The sequence below is a fragment of the Trichosurus vulpecula genome, chromosome 8 (genome assembly GCF_011100635.1).
Source record: "Trichosurus vulpecula isolate mTriVul1 chromosome 8, mTriVul1.pri, whole genome shotgun sequence".
Classification (NCBI taxonomy): domain Eukaryota; kingdom Metazoa; phylum Chordata; class Mammalia; order Diprotodontia; family Phalangeridae; genus Trichosurus; species Trichosurus vulpecula.
The window spans coordinates 42,457,095-42,484,508 of NC_050580.1; the positions used below are offsets into that span (position 1 = coordinate 42,457,095).

At 37.2% G+C, this 27,414-nt stretch overlaps 1 protein-coding gene across 1 annotated transcript in view; it reads left to right on the plus strand.

Moving 5' to 3' along the window:
- Positions 1-605: 605 nt before the first annotated feature.
- LOC118829468 (beta-microseminoprotein J1-like) overlaps positions 606-27,414 on the plus strand; it is a 45,690-nt gene continuing 18,881 nt past the window's right edge. The window contains exon 1 of the mRNA XM_036736474.1: positions 606-818. Within this exon, the coding sequence (XP_036592369.1) occupies positions 606-818 (213 nt within the window). The remainder of the gene's footprint in view (positions 819-27,414) is intronic.

Here is a 27,414-nt window from a genome sequence, read left to right on the forward strand (position 1 = left end):
CTTTGTGAACTTTGTGTGTGTTTTTCTCCTCTGTCTCAAGAGAGGAAGTTAGATGTTAAGCTCAATGGGAGTTAGCATGGCACCATGACAGCTGGACTTGGATGCAGGGTACTGAGTTCATGTTCTAGATATTACTTGATATCTTGATATTACTTGATTACTTGATATTACTAGAACTTGATATCAAGTTCTAGACAAATTACACAGTCTCTCTGAGCCTTAGTTTCCTCATCTGTAAAATAGGAAGTATAACACTTGCATCACCTACTTTGCCAAGTTATTGTGAAGAAAGGACTTTACAGACATCAGAGAAATGTACATGTGATTCCTTGTGGTCGTTGTTGATGCTGGTGTTAATAAAAAGGGGAATTTAACGTGAGGATGTTTTTATAGGATCACGAGGTTCGAAACGGGAGAAGCTGTGTGACTTTGGAAAAGATAATCTTACTTTTTCCACTTTACTTGAGGCAAAACTTCCAAGAATAAGGAGGTGACAATCCCAATATTTTCTGCCTTGGTTGGATCACGTCTTGGAGTTTAGTCCTAGACGTCACAGTTTAGGAAGGAGTTGAAATGCTTAAGTATATCAAGGGGAGTGGGGCAAGATGGGGAGGGGATTGAAAATAATTGAGGATTTTCAACCAAGCAAAGAGAAGATGAACATGGTGGTTATCTTCAAGTATTTGAATAGCTGTTGTATGGAACGGGGATTAGATTTGGACCCAGAAGCAGAACCAGAAGCAATGGATACCAAATGTGGAAAGATGGATTCAGGCTTGAAGCAAGAAAGATGTAATCAGAGGGAGAGCTCTTCAGAAGTGGGATGGGCTTTCTTAGGAGGGAGGGAGTTGCTCATCTCTGGAGGTGTTCAGGCATCTGCTCACATTAAAGTTGGACTGGGGGGGGGGGGGCGGAGCCAAGATGGCGGCCAGAAAGCAGTGACTTGCATAAGTTTCCACCCAGGTCCCTCCAGAAACCTATAAAAAATGGCTCTGAACAAATTTTAGAACTACAGAACCCACAAAATAGCAGAGGGAAGCAGGGCTCCAGCCCAGGACAGCCTGGATGGATGCTGGATGAGGTCTATCGTGCACAGAGTGGAAGGGAGCAGAGTCCAGCATGGGTGGCGGCAGGACCAACCAGACCAGGAGCTGGGCAGAACAAGCCCTAGCATCTCGAATCAGTGAGCTGTGGCAGTTACCAGACTTCTCAAACCACAAACACTAAAGACAACAGAGAAGGTTAGTGGGAAAAGCTGTGGGGACAGAGTGGAAGGAGTTACCAGTTTGGCGGCCGCCTGGGGGCAGCGGGGGAGGTGCAGCTACAGAACTACAGCTGCACTTGCTTCCAGCCTCAGGCCCACTTGGTGGGAGGAATTAAGTGGTAGATCAGAGCAGGAGTGCAGAGCCTGCTTAAGATTTTCATCAGGTCCTGGTTGGTGGTTCTTGGGGAAGGAGGAGTGTGGGTATGGCAGAGCTGGCTGTACAGAAATAGCTCTGAAAACAACAGTGCATCCCCTCAACCTTGGAACAAAGAACTCTCTACTCTTTAAGCAGTCATACCCTGATGAAAAAATCAAGTAAGTTGGCTGGGAACATGGCCAGGCAGCAAAAACAGACTCCGATTCATTCTCAGACTTGGGAATCTTTCTTTGGTGACAAAGACGATCAAAACATACAGCCAGAAGAAGTCAACAAAGTCAAAGAGCCTACATCAAAAGCTTCCAAGAAAAACATGAACTGGTCTCAGGCCATGGAAGAGCTCAAAAATGATTTGGAAAAACACGTTAGAGAAGTAGAGGAAAAATTGGGAAGAGAAATGAGAATGATGTGAGAAAACCATGAAAAACAAGTCAATGACTTGCTAAAGGAGAACCAAAAAAATGCTGAAAAAAATACTGAAGAAAACAACACCTTAAAAAATAGACTAACTCAAGTGGCAAAAGAGCTCCAAAAAGCCAATGAGGAGAAGAATGCCTTGAAAGGCAGAGTTAGGCAAATGGAAAAAGGAAGTCCAAAAGACCACTGAAGAAAATGCTACCTTAAAAATTAGATTGGAGCAAGTGGAAGCTAGTGACTTGATGAGAAATCAAGATATTATAAAACAGAACCAAAGGAATGAAAAAGTGGAAGACAATGTGAAGTATCTCATTGGAAAAACCACTGACCTGGAAAATAGATCCAGGAGAGATAATTTAAAAATGATTGGACTACCTGAAAGCCATGATCAAAAAAAAAAGAGCCTAGATATCATCTTTCAAGAAATTGTCAAGGAGAACTGCCCTGATATTCTAGAGGCAGAGGGTAAAATAGAAATTGAAAGAATCCACAGATCACCTCCTCAAAAAGATCCCAAAAAGTCAACTCCTAGGACTATTGTTGCCAAATTCCAGAGCTCACAGGTCAGGGAGAAAATACTACAAGCATCCAGAAAGAAACAATTTGAGTATTGTGGAAACACAATCAGAATAATACAGGATCTAGCAGCTTCTACCTTAAGGCTTGGAATACGACATTCTGGAGGTCATTGGAGCTAGGATTAAAACCAAGAATCACCTACCCAGCAAAGCTGAGTATCATGCTCCAAGGCAAAATATGGATTTTCAAGAAAATAGACGACTTTCAAGCTTTCTCAGTGAAACGACCAGAGCTAAACAGAAAATTTGACTTTCAAACACAAGAATCAAGCAAGTTGTGAAAAGGTAATCAAGAAAGAGAAATCATAAGGGACTTACTAAAGTTGAACTGCTTTGTTCACATTCCTACTTGGAAAGATGATGTGTACGATTCATGAAACCTCAGTATTAGGGTAGCTGAAGGGAATATGCATATGTATATATGTATATGTATATAGGTGTGTGTATATATATGTATGTATATGGGTATGTATATATATGTGTTTGTATGCATGTATATATGTATGCATATTATGTGTATGCATATATATATGTGTGTGTGTGTATATATGTATAGATAGATAGATAGATAGATAGATAGATAGATAGATAGATAGACAGAGGACACAGGGTGAGTTGAATATGAAGGGATGATATCTAAAAAAATAAAATCAAATTAAGGGATGAGAGAGGAATACACTGAGAGAGGGAGAATGGGAGAGATAGAATGGGGTAAATTATCTCTCATAAAAGTGGCAAGAAAAAGCAGTTCTGTAGGAAGGGAAGAGGGGGCAGGTGAGGGGAAATGAGTGAATATTGTTCTCATCAGATTTGACCTGAGGAGGGAATACCATACACACTCAATTGGGTATCTTACCCCACAGGAAAGAAGGAGGAAGAAGATAAAAAAGGGGGGACGATGAAGGAAGGGCAGATGGGGGGAGGAGGTAATCAAAAACAAACACTTTCAAAAAGGGACAGGGTCAAGGGAGAAAATTCAATAAAGGGGGATAGGTTAGGAAGGAGCAAAATATAGTTAGACTTTCACAACATGAGTATTGTGGAAGGGATTTACATAGTGACATACATGGCCTATGCTGAATTGCTTGCCTTCTTAAGGAGGGTGGGTGGGGAAGGAAGAAGGGAGAGAATTTGGAACTCAAAGTTTTAAAAACAGATGTTCAAAAACAAACAAACAAAAAAGTTTTTGCATGCATCTAGGAAATAAGATACACAGGCTATGGGGTATAGAAATTTATCTTGCCCTACAAGAAAGGAAGGGAAAAGGAGATTTGAGGGGAGTGGGGTGTCAGAAGGGAGGGCTGAGTGGGGACCAGGGCAACCAGAATATACACCATCTTGGAGTGGGGGGGGGGAGGATAGAAATGAGGAGAAAATTTGCAATTAAAACTCTTGTGAAAATCAGTGCTGAAAACTAAATATATTAAATAAATTTAAAAAAATAAAGTTGGACTGGGCATCAGAAGCAGCAAGTGCTCATCTTGCTTCTGCTATACTTGGTGGCATATTAAAAATCATTTAACCACTATGACCTTAGCTTCACAATTTGTAAAATGGAGACAATATTTGGTTCAGAGCTATGTCTTGGGGGTCTGAAGCATGTGAAACATATCTTTGGAAAGTAAAGCCAGGCCACTTCCCCTTCACTACTCCACACACCTGGAATACTCTCAGGGTCCCTGAGGAAGAAAAGCTAAAGGAAAAAGGCAAGGAACACTGAGCTATGGAGAAAGATTCTATTTTATAGGCAGGCCATTATGAAGAATATTGTTGTTGTTCAGTCATTTTAGTCATGTCCAACTCTTCATTACCCTATTTGGTGTTTTGCCCCAAAGATACTGGAATGGCTTGCCCTTTCCTTCTGTAGTTTGATTTATAGATGACAAAACCAAGGCAAATGGGGTGAAGTGACCTGACCAGGGTCACACAACTACTAAGTGTCTAAGGCCAAATTTAAACTCATGAAGATGAGTCTTCCTGACTCCAGGCCCAGTACTCTGGGGCACCACTGGGCCACCTACTTCTCCCATTGTGAAGGATAGCTCTTCCCAATAGAGGAGTCTGTCCTCCCAAGAGTCTGAGCAAACCAATTCATCTCAGGGGCATCCCTCGTCATTGACATCTTTCCTTCTGGAGAATGGAAGCTTGTTGTTAAATATATCACAATTACTTTTTAATCTGACTCTGGCAACACTGGAGAGTTTTGAAGTCATTGAGTCTGACACCACTGACATACATTATCTCAAGTAAACCTCAAAATAGCACTGGGTGATAAGTATAATTGTTAATTATTATTATTCCTATTTCATAGATGGTAATACCAAGGCTTTTAAGATAAGTGGCTTGCCCATGGGTACACAACTAGCAAATATGGGAAGTGGAATTCAAACCCAGTTCTCTGTTGACATGGAGGTCAATCTTCTTTCTATGACACCATGATATATCAATCCCCTCCCTGCCAAACAGCTAATGAGATATAATTTCCTGACTATAATGATAATAGTTTATGCTTCTACATTGTTTTGTTTTTAATAAATTGTTATGAACTTGAAAAACATAAAAAACATGGATTATATTGCATACAGCTTGTGTCTGAGGCCAAATATGAAGTTAGGCCTTCCTGAATATAACCCCCATAAAGAAGTAGAGGAAGAAATCTCATGAACTTGAGGGGGCATTATGTTGCTGTAACAGAAAAAATGAGCAAATTACTGTAACAGCGTTTTATACCATGTCTTGCTCCAACTACATCTAAAATAGAAGTTCTTAATATCTTTTGTGTCATAGATTTCTCTGATAGTTGGGTAAGACCTTCAGAACTCTTCTCAAAATAACATTCTTAAATGAACAAAATAAAATACACATGATTATAAAAGAAACCAAAGATATTAAGATGGATTTATAGACATATTTTTAAAAAACAAGTTCATGACACCACCCCCCAAGGTTGAGAATCCTTTATGCTCAGTGCTAGGTGCCACATTAGGAAGGGTATGGATCAGCATGAGAAGCAGCATGGTGAAGTGATTAAGAAGCTGGCCTCACAGTCAAGAAGAACTGGGTTGCTGCTCTGACTCTGACATCTTGTGGCTCTGTGATCCTGGGCAAGTCACTCAATTCTTCAGTGTCTCAGGTATCTCTAGATGACTCTAAGTTTCAAAGCAGATTTTAATTTGAATTAGTCAAAGAAGTTCTTCCCAATTGATTACTGGAAGCTCCCTACATTAATAGGACCTCAATCTGGTTTAAAAAATTGTAAGCTAAAGAGCATCCTGAGAAGAATGACTGTGCTGGGGAAGGACCTTGAGTTCACATCATATGAGAATTGGTTGAAGAAACCAGGGAAGTGAAGCCAGGAGAAGATTTAGGGGACACTTGATTGTTGCATTCAAATATGAGAAGAGACATCACATGGATGGAGTGTATCTCCTAAGGGCTGGTAAGAATAAAAAGGCCTAGAGCTTGAAAGTCTCATTTTGGAAAGTTTTAAAACTGAAAAAGTAGGAGGAGGGAGTGTATTAGGAGGGCAGAGTTTATAATCTCAAAGAGGATCATAAACATGTCTGAAAGGTTCAGAACCGCCGGATATAAGAAACTCTCAAAGTAGAAGGCAGAAGAATCAAAACATATATTTAGGCTCCACAGTAACCAACCCGTGAACCAGCAACCCCATTTTGATATATTGATCAAAAGCTTCCAGGCCCAATAAGTACGCCTTGAAAGAGTAACCAGGAGGCTACAGAGAAGCATGATTGCATAAAGCAAAATCATGCTTCCCCCTCTATGGTAAAAAGATTACCCACTGGCCTGAAGTCTTTGTTCAGCTTCCTCCCGTAGGTCAGCTCTGCTACTGGCAGCTCCTGCTTCAGCTGTGGCTGTGGCTGTAGCAGCCTCTGGCTCCAACGGGAGCTGCTTTTAACCATCCAGCTTCTGCGGGGGGGGGGGGGGGGGGGGGGGGGGTGTAAGGTACGCCGGGGAAAGCACAGGTTCTTTCAATCTGCTTAAGCAAGGTGAAGGGGTTGACTGGGAAAGCACAGGTTCTTTCCATCAGCTTAAGCAAGGGAAGCAAGGTGAAGGGGCCGACAAGCTTACTCCAGTCCAACATACAAACAGCATTCAGTTCAGGGGAAAAAGCCAAACTAGTCAAGGGCACTTGTTGACTAAGTGCTAAGGAGCCCATTTTTGGTTGCCAATACAGGGAGAAAACTGATTACAGTGACAGGGGCAATCTGATATAACTGAGGAAACAAAGGTTCGAGCTTCCAAGCACATCAATTTCATGAACAATGCATGCCAATTACATAAGACGAATCAGCCTTCTTAGCTTGGCACTAAAACCCAAATATGTGGTAGACAGATTTTTATACATTAAAAGAAAACAATTACCATGCTCTCAGTCAGGATACAAGATTAAATAGTCTGATTTCTAATTGAAAGAAAGATTAGGGACTTCCCAAGTTGGGAGGGGCATTTTAGTAGTTTGGGGAATTGGGAGTGGAGAAAGTGAGCAGACAGACTTTCCAGGATGTGAAACAGGATGTCACTCCACTCCCACAATTAGCAAGCAGGTGGAATTTACAAGAATATGAAACTTAAGTCTCAAAATGAGTCAATTTTATGAGATCGTGTCAGTTTTGTTCACGTGATTCCCATAATTCTCTTAATTCCCTCCTTGATTCATGGGGCAGGGGGCCAGCCCATTCCCACCATGGATCACTTATTTATAAACAAAATTTTAAGGTTTTTAACGTGCGCATGCTCACTAACAACTTTATGTACCAAGAAAACACCACTGAGAAGCATCCTCTTGCATAGCTAAGTACAATAGCTAATAGAAGGTCTAAGAACAAGAATGAGGATGTGTCCTAAGGACACAAAGGTTGTTAAATAAACTCTATCAGTGAACTAAGTCAGGCTACAGACCAGACTACTTAGAGGGCTCACAATGGACTAATTTTCAGAGAGGAGATTGACATGTCACCAAGCTAACCAAGAAAACTTAGGAAACATAAACACCCAGAAACAAAGGGTCAAAGCAGTACAATGTTGACCACCAATATTAAATAACATCAAGTCTCTTTGTAGCCTAGTAACCCACTCCCAATGTCCATTTAATAATTTGATCTTGAGTCCCAGATGTCCCAAGTAGTTGTCTGATCCCTGGAAATATCTTCTCTTGGACATTCTAGAACAGACCTCATTCTCAGGACAGCTCTGAAGGGGGCTCTGCTTCTCTGGTTCCTAGTCACCTATAGAAATTCCTACATAATTCTGCTACAGGCTATCAGTAACAAGACTTAATATAAATTAATATAATCTCCTAAATTTATTTTCAAATACCAAGTTCATATGATGAAAAGCAGCTCAAGTCTTATGGTTCTGATCCTATTAATAAAAGATGTAAGAAGAACATTAAATTAAAAATTAAAAATTCACCTGAAACTTCAGGGAATTTCAGTTTTTTCATGTCATTTGCTGTTTCTTTTTTTACCTAAATCTTCTACCTGATAAGGAATTTAAAAAAAATTCATGGGAGTATGATGTGTAAAATGAGCCCTTCTAAAGTCTTTTTAAATTATCATACAGATACCTTAAAATGGGAAAATAATTTCACTTTCTTTACAATTATCAATGCAATTTTATATGTAAAATTCTTAATCCAATTTTGAGAACTTGTTACTGAAATAGACTCAAAACCTGAATTTCCCATTGGAAAATTTTAGAAACCAATCATTTATATATTATATACCCTAATTCTTAGGATAATTCTGCTGCTTTCTCAAATTTTACTATTCCATTCAATTAGAAAACTTTTTATATTACATCTTTGTCTTATTACTTTATCTAATTCTAATTCCTCACTTAGGATGATATTATCCCTATATTACAATTTGAACTCAAATGTTCAGTATTAATATATTAATTGGGACAGTACTTCAATAACAAAATTTCTGCAGTTCCTAGATGTTTATAGGAACATAGTTAGAACATTGGCATGACTGTTTCCTCAAGGACACAGACAGACCTGTGTTGCCATTGAATTTTAACAAAAGAGTAAATTGAGGCAGATCTCCAAGAAAGATAACATTTATTAGCAAAAGGATGCTACCTGTCAATAAATGAATCAATGACTTCCCTCCATTAATAACAAAGACCCTGAGCACATGAATAATTCCCTCTTTTATATGTTTTAGGGAGTCCAGAACCAAGAACAGAACAGGGTAGATGACATCATGGGATGAAGGAGACCATGACTGGTTGCAAAGCTGAGGCATAAGGAATTACATGACCAGTTGGATGTTTGGCAATGGGGGCTAGCAAAGACCACCCTTGTTCCCTCTTAAGACTAAGAAGTGCTCATTGCTTGAGTCCAGGTGCAAGACAGCAGCCCAGAGATTTGGACAGTAAACCAGACAACCTTGAATGATAGCTTGGTGGGGTAAAACAAAACTCCCTTGCTTCCTCATACATTCCTTAAGATAAGTTAAATTCCTTGAGGCAGGAGATCTGGCTTTTAAAATTTAACTATCACAGTCCAGCTGAACTCTGTGGCAAGTTCAGAGACAAAAACAGCTCAATTTCTAACCTAACAACATTAGATTAAAAGGGAACTTGTCTATCAGCATTTCTGAAAATGATTTCTCAAATTTCACAATATAAGAAAAATTTTAGAAACACAATAATTATATATTTCACACATGAGACAAAACATTCTTAGATGACACCAATTCGGTCAAATGGACTTCCAAATTGATTTACATATAAAATCATGATTTTTTTTTATCACCTTTGGCATTTTTCACTAATTACTTCTGAAACCCAGAATAGAGTTATTCAGTACATAGCAACTACATTCCATTAAAGAAATGATATTAAGAATAACCAAATGATAAATGCTGGAGAGAATGTAGGAAAATTGGAACATTGTTACTTTGCCAGTAGAGTTGTGAACTGATCCAGCCATTCTGGAGAGCAATTTGGAACTATGCCCAAAGGGCTATAAAAATGTTCATACCCTTTGACCCAGCAATACCACTTCTAGTGTTGTATCCCAAAGAGATCACACAAGTAGGAAAAAAGGACCCATATGCACCAAAATATTTATAGTAGCTCTCTTTGTAGTAGCAAAGAACTGGAAATCAAGGGGATGCCCATCAATTGGGGAATGGCTGAACAAGTTGTGGTATATGAATGTAATGGAATACTGTTGTGCTATAAGAAATGGGGAAGATACAGACTTCATAATAACCTGGAAAAACCTACACAATATAATGCTGAGTGAGTAGAGCAGAACCAGGAGAACATTATACACAACAACAGATATATGGATTTTGTGATCACTAACCCTGAAAGACTTGCCTCTTCTCAGCAATACAAGGTTCAAAGACAACTCCAAAAGACTCATGATGGAAAGAGCTACCTACATCCAGAGAAAGAACTATGGAGACTGAATGCAGATTGAGGCACACTGTTTGCTCTCCTATTTTTTCCTTTTGTTTTTTTTTCTCTTTTGTTTTTGTTTAATTTTTTTGGTTTGGTGTCTTCTTTCTCCTGATTCATTCCATTGGTCATAATTCTTCTTTACAACTTGACTATTGTGTAAATAAGTTCAATGCAAAGTCGTGTGTAGAACATATATCAGATTCCATTCCATCTTGGGGAGGTAGGGTGGGGAAGAAAATCTGGAACTCAAAATCATGTGGAACTGAGTGTTGTAAACTAAAAATAAAAAATCTTAATTGAAAAAAAAAGAATAACCAACATTTATATAGTGCTTACCATATGCCAGGTACTTTGTTAAAAACATCACAATTAAATGGTATAATATTATTTAATCCTCACAATGACTCTGGGAGATGAATATTCATTTCCTTTACGATTTAGGAGACAGAGACCAAGAAAGGTAAAATTACTTCCTTAAGATCACACAGTTAATAACTTTCTGCAACCAGAGTATAACTCAGTTTTCCCCAATCCATTCATTTTTCCAACTTTTTTTGCATTTAATGCCACAATTAATAGAACACAATTCACCATATTGTAATTTAGTTATAGAACAAATTTCAACCAGATGAAATCTGAATTTCCTACCACAAAATCAAAACTACATTTTCCAGAGTTATTAGGTCCCTGTGCTTTAAAATTTAGAGCCCAAAGTTAACAAATAGATCTTTTTCAAAGGTTCATGGTAGCATTTTACCTTTTCATAAACTTTTTTGAAATTTCTTTTTAAATCACCCCAAAAGCAAAATCAATTCCACTTGTGTTAAATCACCTAGCTTCATCCTCTCCCTTTTCCCTGAGCCATTTTGCTGTCAATTCCAGAAGAAAGTGGAGAGAGTGTCCAAGTAGTAGCCTTGCATTCCCATCTTCTTGCTTTGTAGCTTGAGAAGTTTCAACAGATTGAGAAACATTCTTAGAATGGTCTTTCAGGGGCAGAGTACCACATTTTCTAATCATATCCTAAATTATTTCAATAACTAAACTTCACTTACATTTCTCCTTTGTAACTTAGCACAAAAATTTAAACAATTCCAACCAATGGCAATATTATTGCCTTTTGGGCTTTCTAAGAGCTCAAAAATGCATGGTTTCTTTTAGATATTATTGGTGATCTTGCTTCCAATTTAATTAAACAATTGTGTTACAAAATGTTTTGAAAATTCTAGTTACGGCTTCTGCAAAGACATTCCTAGTTTCTGGGCCCTTCACCCTGCCACTTCCCCTCATTGTGAATGTCTATGCCTGTTAATCATAACAGGAAGAGGGCCCATGCAACAATGGGGGTTGGGTAGGTGGTCCTATATGGCTGAGGTTTGTTTTTGGTGGTCCCTCATTCTAGGCTCCTCTTCATTATAAGTCTCCCTTTTCATGCCTTCATTAAATTCCATTTATTTTTAAGTCACTTCCTGATCTAAACATGTTTTCTTCTTTTCATGGTCAAGAAAAGATTAAGTACCAGATTAAATTTAAACTACTCACAGTAGACTCATTTTTTTTTCTTTTTCTCTGATCAGTGAAACTGCTTCCCTTTATTCCACAAAAACAACAGCTCTCAATCTCCAGGGAAAGGGTGGTAAATCCCTGTAACTTTCAGTTTTAAGATCTTCCTCTTGTTTTTCCTTAAAACAGATTCTACAAAGTCGTACCCCAAAACTCACTAAGACATTTCAGCATTTGTTAAGCTTCTGTTAAGTGCCTTATCAGATAGGACAAAGAGAAAGGGGTGAGTTCCTTATTCAGTACTTGTCTCAAATCTACTTATCCCAAAGGAATCAACCCATGTCAGATCTCTTTCCCAACTCCAAATCCTTCCCTCCATAAACAGGAGAAAGGTACTGAAGCTTAATCTGCAAAACTTCAAAATGTACTAAGGTGTGTTTAGCAACTTACATAATTTGGAAATTTACACTAAAGATATGACTTGGAAGTTATATTTCATCTCTAACTAATTTATAATGTCACAAATTTCTTCAAAACAGGAAAAAGCTTTTCTTTCTTTGATTATGTAACTTTAATTTCTATAACCCAAACCTGGCTAGGGCTGAACTGTTAGAGAGAAAATATCTTGCAGGGTTTTTTTTCTTTTTAACTTATTCTCCTGCTAAAAGCCTGAAGTGGGAATTAGTCCTGCTTACTTGGACAGAGAGGTTAGCACCAAATTACAGAAAGCTGGGAGAACTGCTTCAAGTATGAAACCATGAAACTTCATTAAACTTTCTACTTTATCATTCTAAACTCTGTGGCTGCTGTTTTTCACATCAGTCTTTTGGCTAGTTGCATGGTCTCCTTGGAATTTTTTCAAGGTAGCAGAATCTACAAACAACATTAAACACCACTCAAGACAAAGATTTTTTTCTGAGCATTTTACCAAGAAACAAAAACACAGACAAAACAATAAGACAAATACATGCTTGTTAGCCTCCATATCTCCTACTGAATGTCTAATTTCAAAGTCTTCAATTTGTTGTAATTAAAATTCTCTTCTTCAGGCCAAATTTGGGGTCCATTTGAGTGACATGTTTTAGAACAATCTGAATTATTTTAAAGGCATTTTAAGTGGTCTCTTCCCTTGATCCCAGAATAAGGGAAAATTTTCCAAGGGAGTTCCAATTGGGACGCTACTCCCAGATCCTATGATTTCCCCAAGGGAACTTCCCCAACAGTGTAAAGGTTTACCCTAGCTTATTTCACTAAGGGGACATCTAAATTGAGAAAGTTTACCTTAATCTATTGCCTTAAAGGGACTTACCTTAAAAGGGCTTGCTGGCCCCAAAAACATGGGGCTTACCTTTGCTCTGAAAGAAATTGAATTTGAGAGGAGTTTGACCTCTGGAGGGCAGTCTTCCTTGAAGAAATCCCTCAGAGAAATGTCCAGATAGCTCAGAGGAGTTTTATTTATAAGGGTTCCTTTTGGAATCCTTACTTACCCTGGTTGACTTTGCCAAAAATTGTTATGGGTGAAATCTGAAATAATCAAGGGAACAAAGGTTCAAGCTTCCAAGCACATCGGTTTATTAAGCAATGCATGCCAATTGCATAACAATTTGGGATCAGGCCTCCTCAGCTTGGCACGAGACCCCAAATAGAGGGGAAGATAAATGTTTATGCATTAAAAGTGAACAATTACCAGGATGTCAACCAGGATATAAGATTAGGCAATCTGCTTTCTAATTGCAAGAAAGATTAGAGACTTTCTGAGTTAGGAGGAGGACTAAGGGAGTTTGAGGAATTGGGAGGGAGGAGAATGAGTAGGGAGATGTTCCAGCATGTAAAACAGTATGTCACTCAATTCCTGATAAGCAAGCAGGTGGAATTTACAGGAAAATTGAAACTTAATTCTCAAAATGGAGTCAATTTTACAAGATGGAGTCAGTTTGGTTCAAACAATCCCCAGAGCTCTCGTAGTACATATCCTCTAAGGTAGATACCATAAAAAATAGCCATAATATAGGAAGAGGGCACTGAGAAAGTCACCAAGAAATTCACAGGAAACAAAATTAAGAAAAGAACCAGTAATAAAATGCATGGCCTCAGATGGACACAAATGCACAGAGTATGAGTAATAAGCAATCTGATAAGGGATTCTAACTCAGTAATTCACATTTGAATTAAAGGTCTGTAGTAATGCTTATGCTTCCTAATGTTGATACCTCCAATTTATCTTGTACAAGTCTTGTTTGTACATAGGTGTTTGAAAGGCATGCCAGCAATCTCCCTCATTAGACTGTGCTCCTTGAGAACAGGGAATGGGGTTTTTTTTTGCCTTTCTCTATATGCCCAGTACTTAACACAGTACTTGGCCTATAGTAGGTGCTTAATAAATGCTTGTTGACTTGATTAAAACCTAGTGGAATGAGAACAGAACTGGAAAAACAACTCTGAAAGGGTATACCTTATTCAAAAGGAACAGAGTAGATAAAAGTCAGGGGAGGTTCAAGAGAGCACTGCATATTAAGAAGATATACTCAAAGAGGAAAAGAGGCCATCTCTTGAGTCACTTCTTCAAAAGGCCTACTCACTGAATGAGCATTGCCTCATTCAAAGTGAGAAATAGGAAAGACCTTAACTTAAAAAGTCCAAGGTCTCCCACTGCATCCTAGCCCATCTCCAGTTGTCCTAATCTATATTTGGACACTGGACACAAATGGCTCTGGACGAAAAAGTGAGGCTAGTGACTTTGCACAGTCCTCCCTCTCTTAAATCCAATTCAGTGAAAGTCATGTCATCATCTCCCTGAAGTCATAGTCTTCTTCAAGAATTGAGGACAATCCACAGAAATTGGGGATGGTGCAAACCTAATGAGAGCTTTAGGATGAAGACCAGGAAAAATAGAAATACATTATCCTTAATTGCAGTATATCACAGGCTACCAGGATAAAAAGAAGAAATAGATGAGGAGTTCAGTAAACTGACCACCATCAATCCACAAGCCTTTATTAAGTGCATCATGAGCCTGACAGCCTGATAGTCTAGCATAGCAGTACTGACAGAAGATGTCAATGATCTGGACATCTTTTGGAGCTATATTTTCGCCAAAACCAGAACAGTTAATAATTCCTCAACTTGCCTGAATGGTAATCTCATTCTTCCAAAGACAGAAGGATCAAGGAAGGCAAGTTACATTCCAGATCAGATTTTTATCAACAAGGAGGAATGTTGTGGCTGGGATACAAATGATGAGGAGTTTGGTGGGAAGTGATGATGCCATCTTTAAATTTTTGACAGAGAAGAGGAAAGCTTGGAGTAGTCTGATCTGTACCTTAAATTTGGGGGAAGAGATGTCAGAGGGTTTAGGGAAAGGATTGTAGGTCATGGTAGAACTATCTATAAAGACATTTTGGCCCAGGAGAGCTGCTGAACTCTTGAAGAGTGAAATTAAAAACTCAAAAAGAAAAAGAAATATAGTAAAATGAAAAGTGGGAATTGTCAAAATGCATACCTCCAGAACTAATTAATCAATTGAGATTGAAAGAAAATGTGTATGGAAGATCACAGCAAAGAAAGGTCATGGAATCAGTCAACAAAAGTATTTGTTAAGCACTTACTCTGTTCCAGGTACAGTTTGGGATATACAAAGAAAAGCAAAAGCTTGGTCCTTGTCCTTAAGGCATTCATATTCTAAAGGGGAAACAAGATGTATTAAAAAACTATCAAAAATACATGCATTTTAATGCGAAAGAATCTCAGAGGGAAGAGCAGCTAGGTGATGCAATGAGTAGGCCACTGGTCCTGGAGTCAAGAAGACTCCTTTTCCTGAGTTCAAATCTGGCCTCACACACTTAGTAACTGCATGACCCTGGGCAAGTCACTTAGTCTTGTCTGCCTTGGTTTTGTCATGTATAAAATAAGCTGGAGAAGGAAATGGCAGTATCTTTGCCAAGAAAACTCCAAATGGGGTCACAAAGGGTTGGACCCGACTAAACAAAAATCTCAGACAGGAGATGTTGTTGTGGGGGGTGAGGGAGGAAACTGAAGAAAATTTCTTCCAGAAATTTGGATTTGAACTGATTCTTTTTTTTATTTTTTTAAGTGATTCTTGGCTGAGGAAGCCAAGGGGTAGAGGTGTGGAGGGAGACATTAAAACATTAAAAGAAATCTCTAGGAATTCTCCCTCCCCGCTTTCCTTTAATCTCTATCTTTTTTCTTTTTAAAAATAGAGGGCTATCCTAGTATTCTCCTTATCTCTTCCCCCTCCAAATGAATTTGTCCTACCTACAGGATTTCCTAGACTTGGACCTGGCTTAACAAATTTGGGTATAGAATGGAATATTATTGTCCTTTAAGAAATGACAAATAAGAGATCAGAGAAACCTGGCAAGACCTGTAAGAACTGATGCAGAGTGAAGAAAATAATCTCAGGGAAACTATACAAAATGAATATAGTGATACAATTGGAAAGAAAAAATCCTAAAAAGCTTCTGAATTCAGACGAAATATAATGACTAATTTTGGTTCCTGAGAGTAGAGAACAAAAATGTATTTTTCTCCTCTTGTCAGAAAGGTGGGTGGCTATGGATGAAGAATTTTGTGTACTATGTAGTACAGTGGATACTTAGAATCAGGATGATAAGGGTTTGAACCAGACTTCCACTATTAACTTTGTGACCCTGAACAAGCCAGAGTCTGGACAGGTGATGATTCCAGGCTAAGTTTTTTCATCTGTGAAATGAGGGTGCTAGATTTAATGACCTCTAAGTTCCTTTTTTCAGCTCTAAATCTATGATCCAGGGATCCTATGAAACATAACTGTTGAACTGTGTTGGCTGGTTTTGCTTGACTATTTTATGTAATGGTAGCTGTTTTCAAATATTCTCTTCTTTGATCCTCACAACAACCCTGGGAAGTTATCACTGTCCCTGTTTTACAGATGAGGTAGCTGAAGCACATAGGTTAAGTGACTTGCACAAGGTCACACAGTTAGTGTCTGAGGCCAGATTTGAACTTCAGTCTTCTTAACTCCATGTCAAATGCTCTATCCACTATTCCCCTTTGTAGACTTTGTTATTACAATGGAATGGTCCATTGCCAGGAACTGGGACTATATATTGAGTAGTGATTGTGGAATGATAAGGGAAGGCAGCTATTAAGCTTTTAAAAAGATAGAAAAATACACTGATCACCTCTTGAAAGAGATCCTATGGAGAAAACCTACAGGACCATCATAGCTAAATTCCAATACACCCAGCTCAAGGAGAAAAGATTAAAAGCAACAAGAAAAAAAACAATTCAAATATGTCAGAACCACAATTAGAATCACACAAGACCTAGCAGTAGCTACATTAAAAGACTGCAGGTCTTGGAACACTATATATTTAAGAGCAAAAGAACTGGGGTTGTAGCTATATACCCAGCAAAGTTAAGCAAAATCATGAATGGGAAAAAATTGGACATTCAATGAATTGCCAGGCTTTCATGATATTATTGCAACATGACCTGAACTTAATAGAAAATTTTGACATAGAAGATCCAACAGAAATATCAAGCAAACATCAAAGACTAACTACCAGGGGCTCAATGATGACAGACTGTTTATTTACTGTTTATATGAGGAAATTTAATCTGTATGTCTAATATTGCAATTAGTAATCGTACAGTTCAAAAAAATGATTGGGGTAGAGCCAATAACTATGTGATTCTAAAACATAATATCATCTTACAGGGGTGGGAACCTGTGGCCTTGAGGCTGCATGTGGCCTTCTTGGTCCTTGGGAGTGACCTTTTGACTAAGTCCAAGTTTTATAGAACAAATCTTTTTATTAAGGGGGTTTCTTCTGTGCAGTAAGTAAACAGTAATTGTCTTATATAAATGAAGGTGTGAGAGGAAGAACTGACACAGAGGAATTATGTAGGAGAGGAGAACTGGTAGCTGTGGAAGCCTACTCTCATCAGGAATGAGTTAAAGAGGAAACAATACATACATATGTACATACATATGTGTGTATACACATACATATCTAGAAGGATATAAAAGTCTCCTAAATTCAAAAAGAAATAAGGGGACAGGGAGGAGGAAGGGATTTCAGAGGGAATCCTACTCATATCAGATCTAGGCTAAAGAGAGAACAATGTATATGTTTAAATGGGAATAAAAGTCTTCTAAATTTATAAAGAAACAATAGAGTGAGGTAATAGAATATGGGGGGTATAGAGTAGTGTCTAGACTAATGTGAATTGGATAAAGAGGGTAATACACACACACACACACACACACACACACACACATATATATGTATATATATATATATATATATATATATATATATTTGGAAGGCTATAAACTTATTCTAAATTCAGATAGAAACATGAAGGCAAGGGAGAGGGAGAGAATAAGAGAGGGATCCTTAGAGTTGGGGTAGGGTTAAGTAATAGGAGAGCAAGATAGCTAGCAGAAGTAAAGTAGAGGAGCCAGAAGGGACAGAAAATAAGAGAAACTCAAAAACATAAATGTCAGGAGTAGAATTTATTAGCGAAAAAAGCAGGGGTAATAATCATAATCTCAGACAAAGTTAAAGCTAATAGATTTAATTAAAAGACAAAAATGGAGCCAAGATTGTCGAGTAAAAGCAGGGATCTCCTTGAGCTCTCCCCAAAATCCCTCCAAACACCTGTAAAAATAACTCTAAACAAATTCTAGAGCTACAGAACTCACAAAATGACAGAGTGAAACAAGTCTCCAGGCCAAGAAGGCCTAGATGGTCACTTGAAAGGGTCTATCACAGTGTGCTGGGAGAGGAGTACAGCCCAGCATGGACCATGCCAGCACAGACCAGGATGAAGCAGACCTGGAGGAGCAGGCCTCAGGGTGCTGAATCACTGAGCTGTAGTGGTTTCCAGACTCATCAACCCTCAAATGCCAAAGACAACTTAGCAGGTCAGTGGGAAAATTATGTTGGACTTTGGTGAGAGAATGACACAGTACAGTCCCAGCAACAGCAGCTGGTTCCAGAGCTCTAGGCCCACAGATGGTGGGTGGAATCAAGCAGCTGATCAGAGCAGGAGTGTAGGGATCTCTTTACTGACACTGAGGCAGGATTCTGTTGGTTTGCCCTGCTTGGATCTGGGTCACAGTCCTAATTGACTATCCTGGGGTGAGGAGGAGTGCTGGTGTGGCAGAGCTTGTGATGGCTGTGGAGAGGGAGTCCTCCTAGCAGTTCTAAGGCAGAAAAGAGTGCTTGAGGTCACTCACAGACCAGAGCACAGGCCAGTAGAGGAGTAAACACCTCTCCTTGGATCATACAACCTCAGAAGAACTGAGAATTTACAGGTGCCTATAAATAGCTCAGAAAACAACAGCACAAAAACTCTGAAGCTTGGGACAGAGCACTCTCCACTCTGCAAGCAGAGTCATACCTTGACAAAGAGCTCAAAAGTCAAGTAATTCGCTGGGGAAATAAGCAGACAGTGTAAAAAAACCTCAGACTATAGAATCTTACTTTGGTGAGAAAGAAGATCAAAACATACAGCCAGCAGAAGACAACAAAGTCAAAGATCCTATATCTAAAGCATCCAAGAAAAATATGGATTGGTCTCAGGCCATGGAAGAACTCAAAAAGGATTTTGAAAATCAAGTAAGAGCAGTAGAGGAAAAGTTGGGAAGAGAAATGAGAGTGATGCGAGAAAACCATGAAAAACAAGTCAATGACTGACTAAAGAAGACCCAAAAATACAGAATAAAATAACACCTTAAAAAATAGACTAACCAAAATGGCAAAAAAGGTCCAAAAAGCCAATGAGGAGAAGAATGCCTTGAAAGGCAGAATTAGCCAAATGGAAAAGGAAGTCCAAAAGACCACTGAAGAAAACATTGCCTTAAAAATTAGATTGGAGCAAGTGGAAGCTAGTGACTTTATGAGAAATCAAGATATTATAAAACAGAAGCAAAGGAATGAAAAAATGGAAGACAATGTGAAATATCTCATTGGGAAAACCACTGACCTGGAGAATAGATCTAGGAGAGACATTAAAAAATTATTGGACTACCTGAAATCCATGATCAAAAAATGAGCCTACACATCATCTTTCAAGAAATTATCAAGGAAACCTGCCCTGATATTCTAGAACCAGAGGGTAAAATAGAAATGGAAGGAATCCATTGATTGCTTCTTTAAAAAGATCTCAAAAGGAAAACTCATAGGAATATTTTAGCCAAATTCTAGAGTTCCCAGTCAAGGAGAAAATATTGTAAGCAGCTAGAAAGAAACAATTTGAGTACTGTGGGAACACAATCAGGATAACACAAGACCTAGCAGCTTCTACAACAAGGAATTGTAGGGCTTGGAATAGGATATTGTGGAGGTCAAAGGAGCTAGGATTAAAACCAAGAATCACCTACCCAGAAAAACTGAGTATAATAGTTCAGGACAAAAAATGGATTATCAATAAATTATAGAACTTTCAAGCACTCTCAATGAAAAGACCCGAACTAAATAGAAAATCTGACTTTCAAATACAAGAATCAAGAGAAGCATGAAAAGGTAAACAATAAAGAGAAATCACAAGGGACTTATCAAAGTTAAACTGTTTACACGCCTACATGGAAAGATGATATGTGTAACTCACAAGACCTTTCTCAGTATTAGGGTAGTTGAATTTAATATTATATACATATAAATATATATAATATATATATATATATACACATATATATGTATATATAGACAGAGGGCACAGTGTGAGTTGAATATGATGGGATAATATTTAAAAAATAAAATTACGGTGTGAGAGAGGAATATATTGGGAGGAGGAGAAAGGGAGAGATAGAATGGGGTAGAAAAAGCTGTTATAATGGAAGGGAAGAGGGGGGAGTTGAAAGGGAATGAGTGAACCTTACTGTCATTGCATTTGTCTTAAGCGGGGAATAACATACACACTCAATTGCATATCTTACCCTACAGGAAACTAGGGGGGAAGGGGATAATGGGGGGATAATAGAGGTGAGTAGAGATTGGAGGATGGGGTAATCAGAAGCAATCACTTTTGAAAAGGTATAGGGTCAAAGGAGAAAATTTAATAAATGGGGGATGGGATAGGATAGATGGAAATATAGTTAGTCTTTCACAACATGACTATTGTGGAAGTGTTTTGCATATTGATACATGTATAAACTATATTGAAATGTTTGCCTTCTCAAAGAGAGGAAGTGAAGATGGAAGAAGGGAGAGAATTTGGAACTCAAAGTTCTAAAAACAAATGTTAAAAACTGTTTTTATGTGCAACTTGGAAATAAGATACACATGCAGTGGGGTACAGAAATCTATCTTGCCCTACAAGCAGTAAGGGGAAAGGGGAGAAGGGGTGGAGTAGGGTAATAGAAGGGAGGGAAAACTGGGGAAAGGGGAAATCAGAATACATGCCATCTTGAGGTGGGGGAGAGGGGAGAAATGGGAAGAAAATTTGTAACTCAAAATCTTATGGAAACAACTGTTGAAAACTAAAAACAAATAAATTAATCTAAACTTTTTTTTAAGAAACTATACCATATGTCAATCATATTAATCAATTGTTTTAGACTATTTAAAATAACTAGCCAGTGTAAAGTTGGAATATTGCTGTGGTGTAGGAAATGATGATTTGGTAGATTTATAAAAATATGAAAAGACTTGGACTTTTGAAGGAAGTTGTTATCCACCTTCGGAGAAACAGAGCACAAAAAATAGTACAGTGTTACATAGATGCATATGAATGTATAGGTGTATGTATGGTATGAATATAAATATCTATGTATATGTATGTGTAACTTATGTATTTGCATCTATATGTACATATATATTTGTGTGCATATACATACAAATATGTATGTATATGTCCATGTGTATGTGTGTGTGTGCATGTGTATATATAGATATACATCAATATATAGATATATTAATGTGTGTATATCCCTAATTAATTGTAGCCTTCTTGAGTGAGGTGGGAGATGATGGGGGTGATTCTACTCTGTAGCATTTCTTTTCAGGAAGAACAAAAATTAGACTTTGATACTAAAAGTTTCAGGGACTTATCACCCTTTCCCTGGAGACTGAGAGCTGTTGTTTTTGTGGAATAAAGGAAAGTAGTCCCAGTGATTAGAGAAAAAAGGGGGAAAATGAGTCTGTTGTAAGCAGTTTAAATTTAATGCAGTACTTAACCCTTTCTTGACCATGAAAAGAACAAAACTTGTTTAGATAAGGAAACAAGTTAAAAATAAATGATATTTAATGAAGGCTTCAAAAGGGAGATTTATAATGAAGAGGAACCTATGAGGAGGGACCACCAAACCCCACCCCCAGTCATGTAGAACCACCTATTCAATCCCCAAGGTTGCCTGAGCCCACACCCTGTAATGAATAATAGGGATAGATATTCACAATGAGGGGAAGTGGCCAGGTGAGGGGCCCAGAAACTAAGAATGTTTTGGGGGAAGCCTTATGTAGATTGTTTATAGACTTTTATATGTAAACACAATCAATAAAAAATAATAAAGGATCAATCTTGATCTTCTCACCTACCATATACCATATTGGGGAGAAAACTTCGCTGTTTCATTCCAGGGACAAGCAGTTTTTAAGAGCCGATCACATAACAAATCTGCACATTACTCCTAGGGCATCAAAGCCAGGTCCAGAATTAACCAGATGGGAAAATTTCCTGCTCAGAAGGAAATAGCACCAAAGGGAAAATGAGACATGAGCCTAACCTTCACTCGGAAAGGAATTGAGATTAGTCACCCTGGCTGGCTTCGCCAAAAACTGTGATGGATAAAATCTGAAATAATTGAGGAAACAAAAGTTCACATGTCATTTATATATAACAGAATTAATTGTTTAAGTAAATTCCAAACAAGTACACCAAAGAATACTAGAAACCACACATTTGTAAGCTCTCAAAACCCCCACAAGTAACAGTATTTCAATTAATTGGGGTTATTTAAAATTTTTGAGCTAAATTACAAAGAAGAAAGATGAGTTAAGATTAGTTATTTAAATAACTTGGGATACAATTAGAAAATATGGTACTCTATTCCTGAGAGCCCATTCTAAGAATATATCCCAATCTTTAGAATCCTCTCAAGCTCCAAAGCAAGGGGATGGGAAGGCAAGGCTGGTGCTTGGAGCTTCTCCCCACCTTTCTCTAAAATTGAAACTGAAAAGCCTCAGGGAAAGGGAAAAGGATTGGGATATCTTATGAATACAGAAGGAATTGACTTTGCTTTTGAGGTGATTTAAGAGGAAATTTTTTTAAAGTTTATGAAAAGGTAAAACTGAAACTTTGAAAATGATCTAATTGTTAACTCTGGGCTCTACATTTTAAAGCACAGGTACCTAATAACCCTAAAAAATAGAGATTTTGATTTTGGGGTTGGAAATTCAGATTTGATTTGGTTGAAATTTGTCCTGTAACTCAATTATGATATGGTAAATCTGTTCTGTTAATTGTGGCATCAAATGAAAAAACTTGGAAAAACTATTGGATCGGGTAAAACTGAGTTACACTCTGGTCTGAAGTTTATTGGCTCTGTGACCTTAAGCAAATCATTTTAACTCTGTTTCCCAATGTTTCCTAATTTGTAAAGGGGATAGAATTTGCACTCATTTCCCAGGTTATTGTGAGGATTAAATGACATAATAATTTTGGAATGCTTAACACGATGCCTGGCATAACATGGTAAGCCCTATAAACTGTTGGTTATTTTTATTGTTATTTGTTTAATTGAATATAATTGCGACATACTGGATAATTCTATAACATGTTTCAGAAGTGATTAGTATAAAATGCCAAAGGTGATAAAATGAATGATTTTCCATGTAAGATAATGTGAAAGTGCATTTGACTGAATTGATGTCATCTCAGAATAAGTTCCATTCTATGTTTTAAATACAGGATTATTGTGTTTCCAAAAATTTTTTTATATTGTAAAATTTGAGAAACCATTGTCAGAAATGAGGTTAAGCAAATTAATTCTCACTAATTTGAAGCTATTACATTACACATTGAGCTGTTAAAAGAATGTGATTTAAAAAATAAATATTTGAAAACTGTTAAATGTTTAATGGGATATATTTTGTTTTAAAATAGGTAATTATTATTATTATTATTATATTAAAATTCTTTAGGTAAAAAGTTGCATAGATTCTCTAAGAAATCCTTTTCGGTGAGGTGCCTTGAGATTTTGTATTCAAGCTGGCTCATAGCAACTGATCAGACCTGCTGTATTCATCTTGTGAAAATCTAAAGTACTAAATTTTGAGAACCTACAACTAAGAAAATATAATCCCCTTTCCCATTCTTTGTCAAAATGGGGGAATTTTCAAATCCATTATAATAAAGAATGATTTTTCATCTGAAATTATTTGACTATCACTAGTAAAATTATAAATTTTATCTGAATAGCCTGTAATGAAGTCACAGTTTTGAGACAACTTAGCAATGTTGAACTTTAGATTCAAGGATTTTAAGATAGGTCTACTGTTGCTAAGTGAGTTTTGAGTCAACTATCATGTGTTCACTGTATGTATAATTTAAAGAACTCCAGAATGTGGTTGTTTTTAATTTACAAGTGAAAGATAAATGAAATGTAACTGTTAGGGAAACATGAGAAAACTATTTGTGATTAGTGAATTTTTTCTCTTTGAGGTGAAGCTCTTAGGACTGTGAGTTTGTATTGTTTTGAGTTGTAATTATTTTGATGGTTGTCTGATTTGTCATGAAGCCAAGAGTTCACCATTCGAGAAGAAAATGGCATGTGCCACAGTCTGAGAACTGCTACAGGTAGATGTCTATCACAGGGAAAGTTTAGGAGATGACCTTGGCATGGCCTAAAATATGATCCTCTTAGCTCATTTTCCTTATAGTGTTATTTCCTTATAAATGGGAAATTTTCCCACATGGTGAATTCTGAATCTGGCTTTGAAACCCTAAGCATAATGTGAAGATTTGTTACATGATTGGCTGTTAAGTATTGCTTGTCCCTGTGATGAAACAGAGCTAAGTAAATTTTTCCCCTGTTATGGTATATGTTAGGTGAGGAGATTAAAATTGATCCTGTATCATTTTTTATGGATTCTATTTATAATTAATTGATTTTATCATGTAACTGCTTAACTCATAGTTCTTAATTTGTGAACTTAGCTAAGAGTTAAGCTGGACTGTCATAGGATAAATTTTAAAATACAGATCTCCTGCCTCAAAGAATTTAACTTATTTTAATGAATGTGTGAGAAAGCAAGGGAGGTTTTTTGTTCCACCAAGCTATCCTTCAAGGATGTCTGCTTTAGTATCCAAAAGTCTGGGATGTTATCTCTCCTCTGGAGTCAAACAATGAGTACTTCTTAGTCCCATGAGAAAAAAAAAGGTGGGTCCTTGCTATCCCCTATTATCAAACTTCCAACCAATCATGTTGTTCTCTGTATCTCAGCTTGACAAGCAGTCATGTTGTCCTTAATCCCATGATGTCTGTTCTACCTTATTCTGTACTCTCAAAAGCATGTAAAAGAACAGGGGGTAGAAATCTTCATCTGCTCAGGGTCTTTGGCATTAATGGAGGCAAGCCATTGATTCATTTATTGATAGGCAGCTTGATCTTTCTAATAAATGTTATCTTGCTTGAAGATCAGCCTCAGTTTACCATTTTGTTAAAATTCAACAATAAAACTAGGAGGGAGCAAAATGAAAGAAGATTTCACATTCCATCTGCTACTTCTATTTAGTGACTCATGCGTTCTTGGAAATCCATTCTTTTTTCTGTAACTCAGAATCATATGTTCTCTTTTTTAAATAGGTACAGAGGAAAGTAGGCAGAACTCAGGGGGAAAACAGTATACATGACTGAACAATGTAAATGGAAAGAATAAAAACAGAAATTGAGTCATATACTAATGACCTATGTTCCTACAATGCCCAAGCTTGTCCTACAAAAAGAGATGAAAAAATATCTCTTTCCCTTCCTTCATTCCTCAACATGGGGAAGGTTGAGGCAATCTAGATACTCTCAGACTCAGGGGATAAATTGGCTACTATGACAAAGCTAGTTTCTATTTTTCTTCTCTTTTTAGCTGTTGTAGTTTATTTATTTCTTACAAAGTATAAGTTTAGGGGAGGCAGACTTCATGAAGAAATGAAGACAAGGTAAGAACAAAATATATGTCAACAAAAATTTAAGATCTATTTGAAAACATCAATAAAATGTCTCATCTTCCTTTGAGGCAAGAAGTCTTAACCTGAGATCTATGAACTTGTTTTAAATATATATTTACTTATAATTATAATATATTATAATATATTTAAATATATATTTACTTATAAAATATTTCTATATAATAAATTTATATATATAATCAATGGAATACAAAATATAATTTTATTACCAATATTCACAAAGTTTAGCTGTTGTTCAGTCATTTTTCAGTCAGGTCAGACTCATTTTCAGGAGTTTACTTGGCAAAAACACTGGAATGGTCTGCCATTTGTCCTCTCCAGTTCATTTTACAAATGAGGAACCTGAGGCAAGCAGGCCAAGTGACTTGCCCAGGTCACACAGACAGCAAGTATCTGAGGTTGGACTTGAACTCAGGAAGAATTGGTTTCAGTATCATTAGTATATAAATATATATCATATAGAAATACATATTTTCATTTGATACATTTTCATTTATTCATATTTAGATATGATATATTTTATATGCCATATGTAAATATATACATATATACATTTACATAAATATATTCCAATTATATGTAATTATATACATAACAATTATGCATAAATATAGTTGATTTATAATTGGTTTCCTCTGTCATGAATCCTCTGGATTTTATTCACTCAAAAACATAATACTAAGAGGGGTCCATAGGCTTCGCCAGATAGGCCAAGGAGTCCATGACAAAAAAAGTGAAGGACCCCTACTTTAAACAACCTGTCAAGTATTTGTCCTGCTCCTAACTTGTCCTCTAAGGGCCTTTCTGGTTTTAGAACCATGATTCTAAGATCCTATGAACTCTCTCAGAGTCCCCCGAAAAGACACCAAGAAAGTTGGCTACTTCTGCATTTGTCAGCCTTGCTGGGGCCAAGACCCTGGACCTCAACGACATCCTACATGTGTCAATACTTGTCAGAAGGGCAAATGCTAATCTGAAAATAAAGAAAAGTTGTGAAGCATTACAGTGTTAAATGCAGGAAACTGGGAAGATATAAAATCTAATGTTGAAAAAGCTCCATGTACAGCTCAAACAAATTGTGGCAACAAGAATGCAGAAAGATAAATAGACAGTAAACTGTGGACACAGCTCTTCCCAGTCAAAGGCAGATCTGTTGTCCATTGGAGGAATCCAATAAGAATTATGGCATCAGATAGAGTGACTTCAAGGATTATGATAAATTTTTGCCTCTGGTAAATAATCTATTCCTCCCTGAAACAATGGGTGTGGATAAAATCTACTCAAGGCAGAAAAGTTGTTATACTAATGGGATTTGTGGAACTCAACAGTTTTGATAAGCTGGCATGAATCAAAATACAGATGTGAATTTCTGGAAATTAACAAGCAATAGAACGTAGCTTGGTTGCAAAGTGGATAGAGAGCTGAAGCTTGAGCCAGAAAAACTTTTATTCAAATTATCCTTCAGGCATTTTCCGGCTGTGTGATATTGGGAAGATGAGCTAGCTCATTTTCCTCATTTGTAAAAAGAGAATAGTAATAGCCCCTATCTCCTAGAAATGTTGTGAGGATCACATGAAATAATTTATGTATATCACTTTGGAAATCTTAAATTTCTATATAAATGCTAGCTATTACATAAACATATATTGTGAATATGTATCATATTATCATATGTAATGTTGGCTATCTTATTATTGTCTTCCAAAACTATGAAGATAAGCTTGGAAACTCATTCAGTATCTCCTCACATCCCCCAAGCCTTGCCAACCAACTTTCTCAGCCCTTTCAAAGTTTAAAAGCACCTGCCCAAATCTCCTTGCTCCAATACACAAAAGAATCTCACAAATTGTCCTAACACTTAC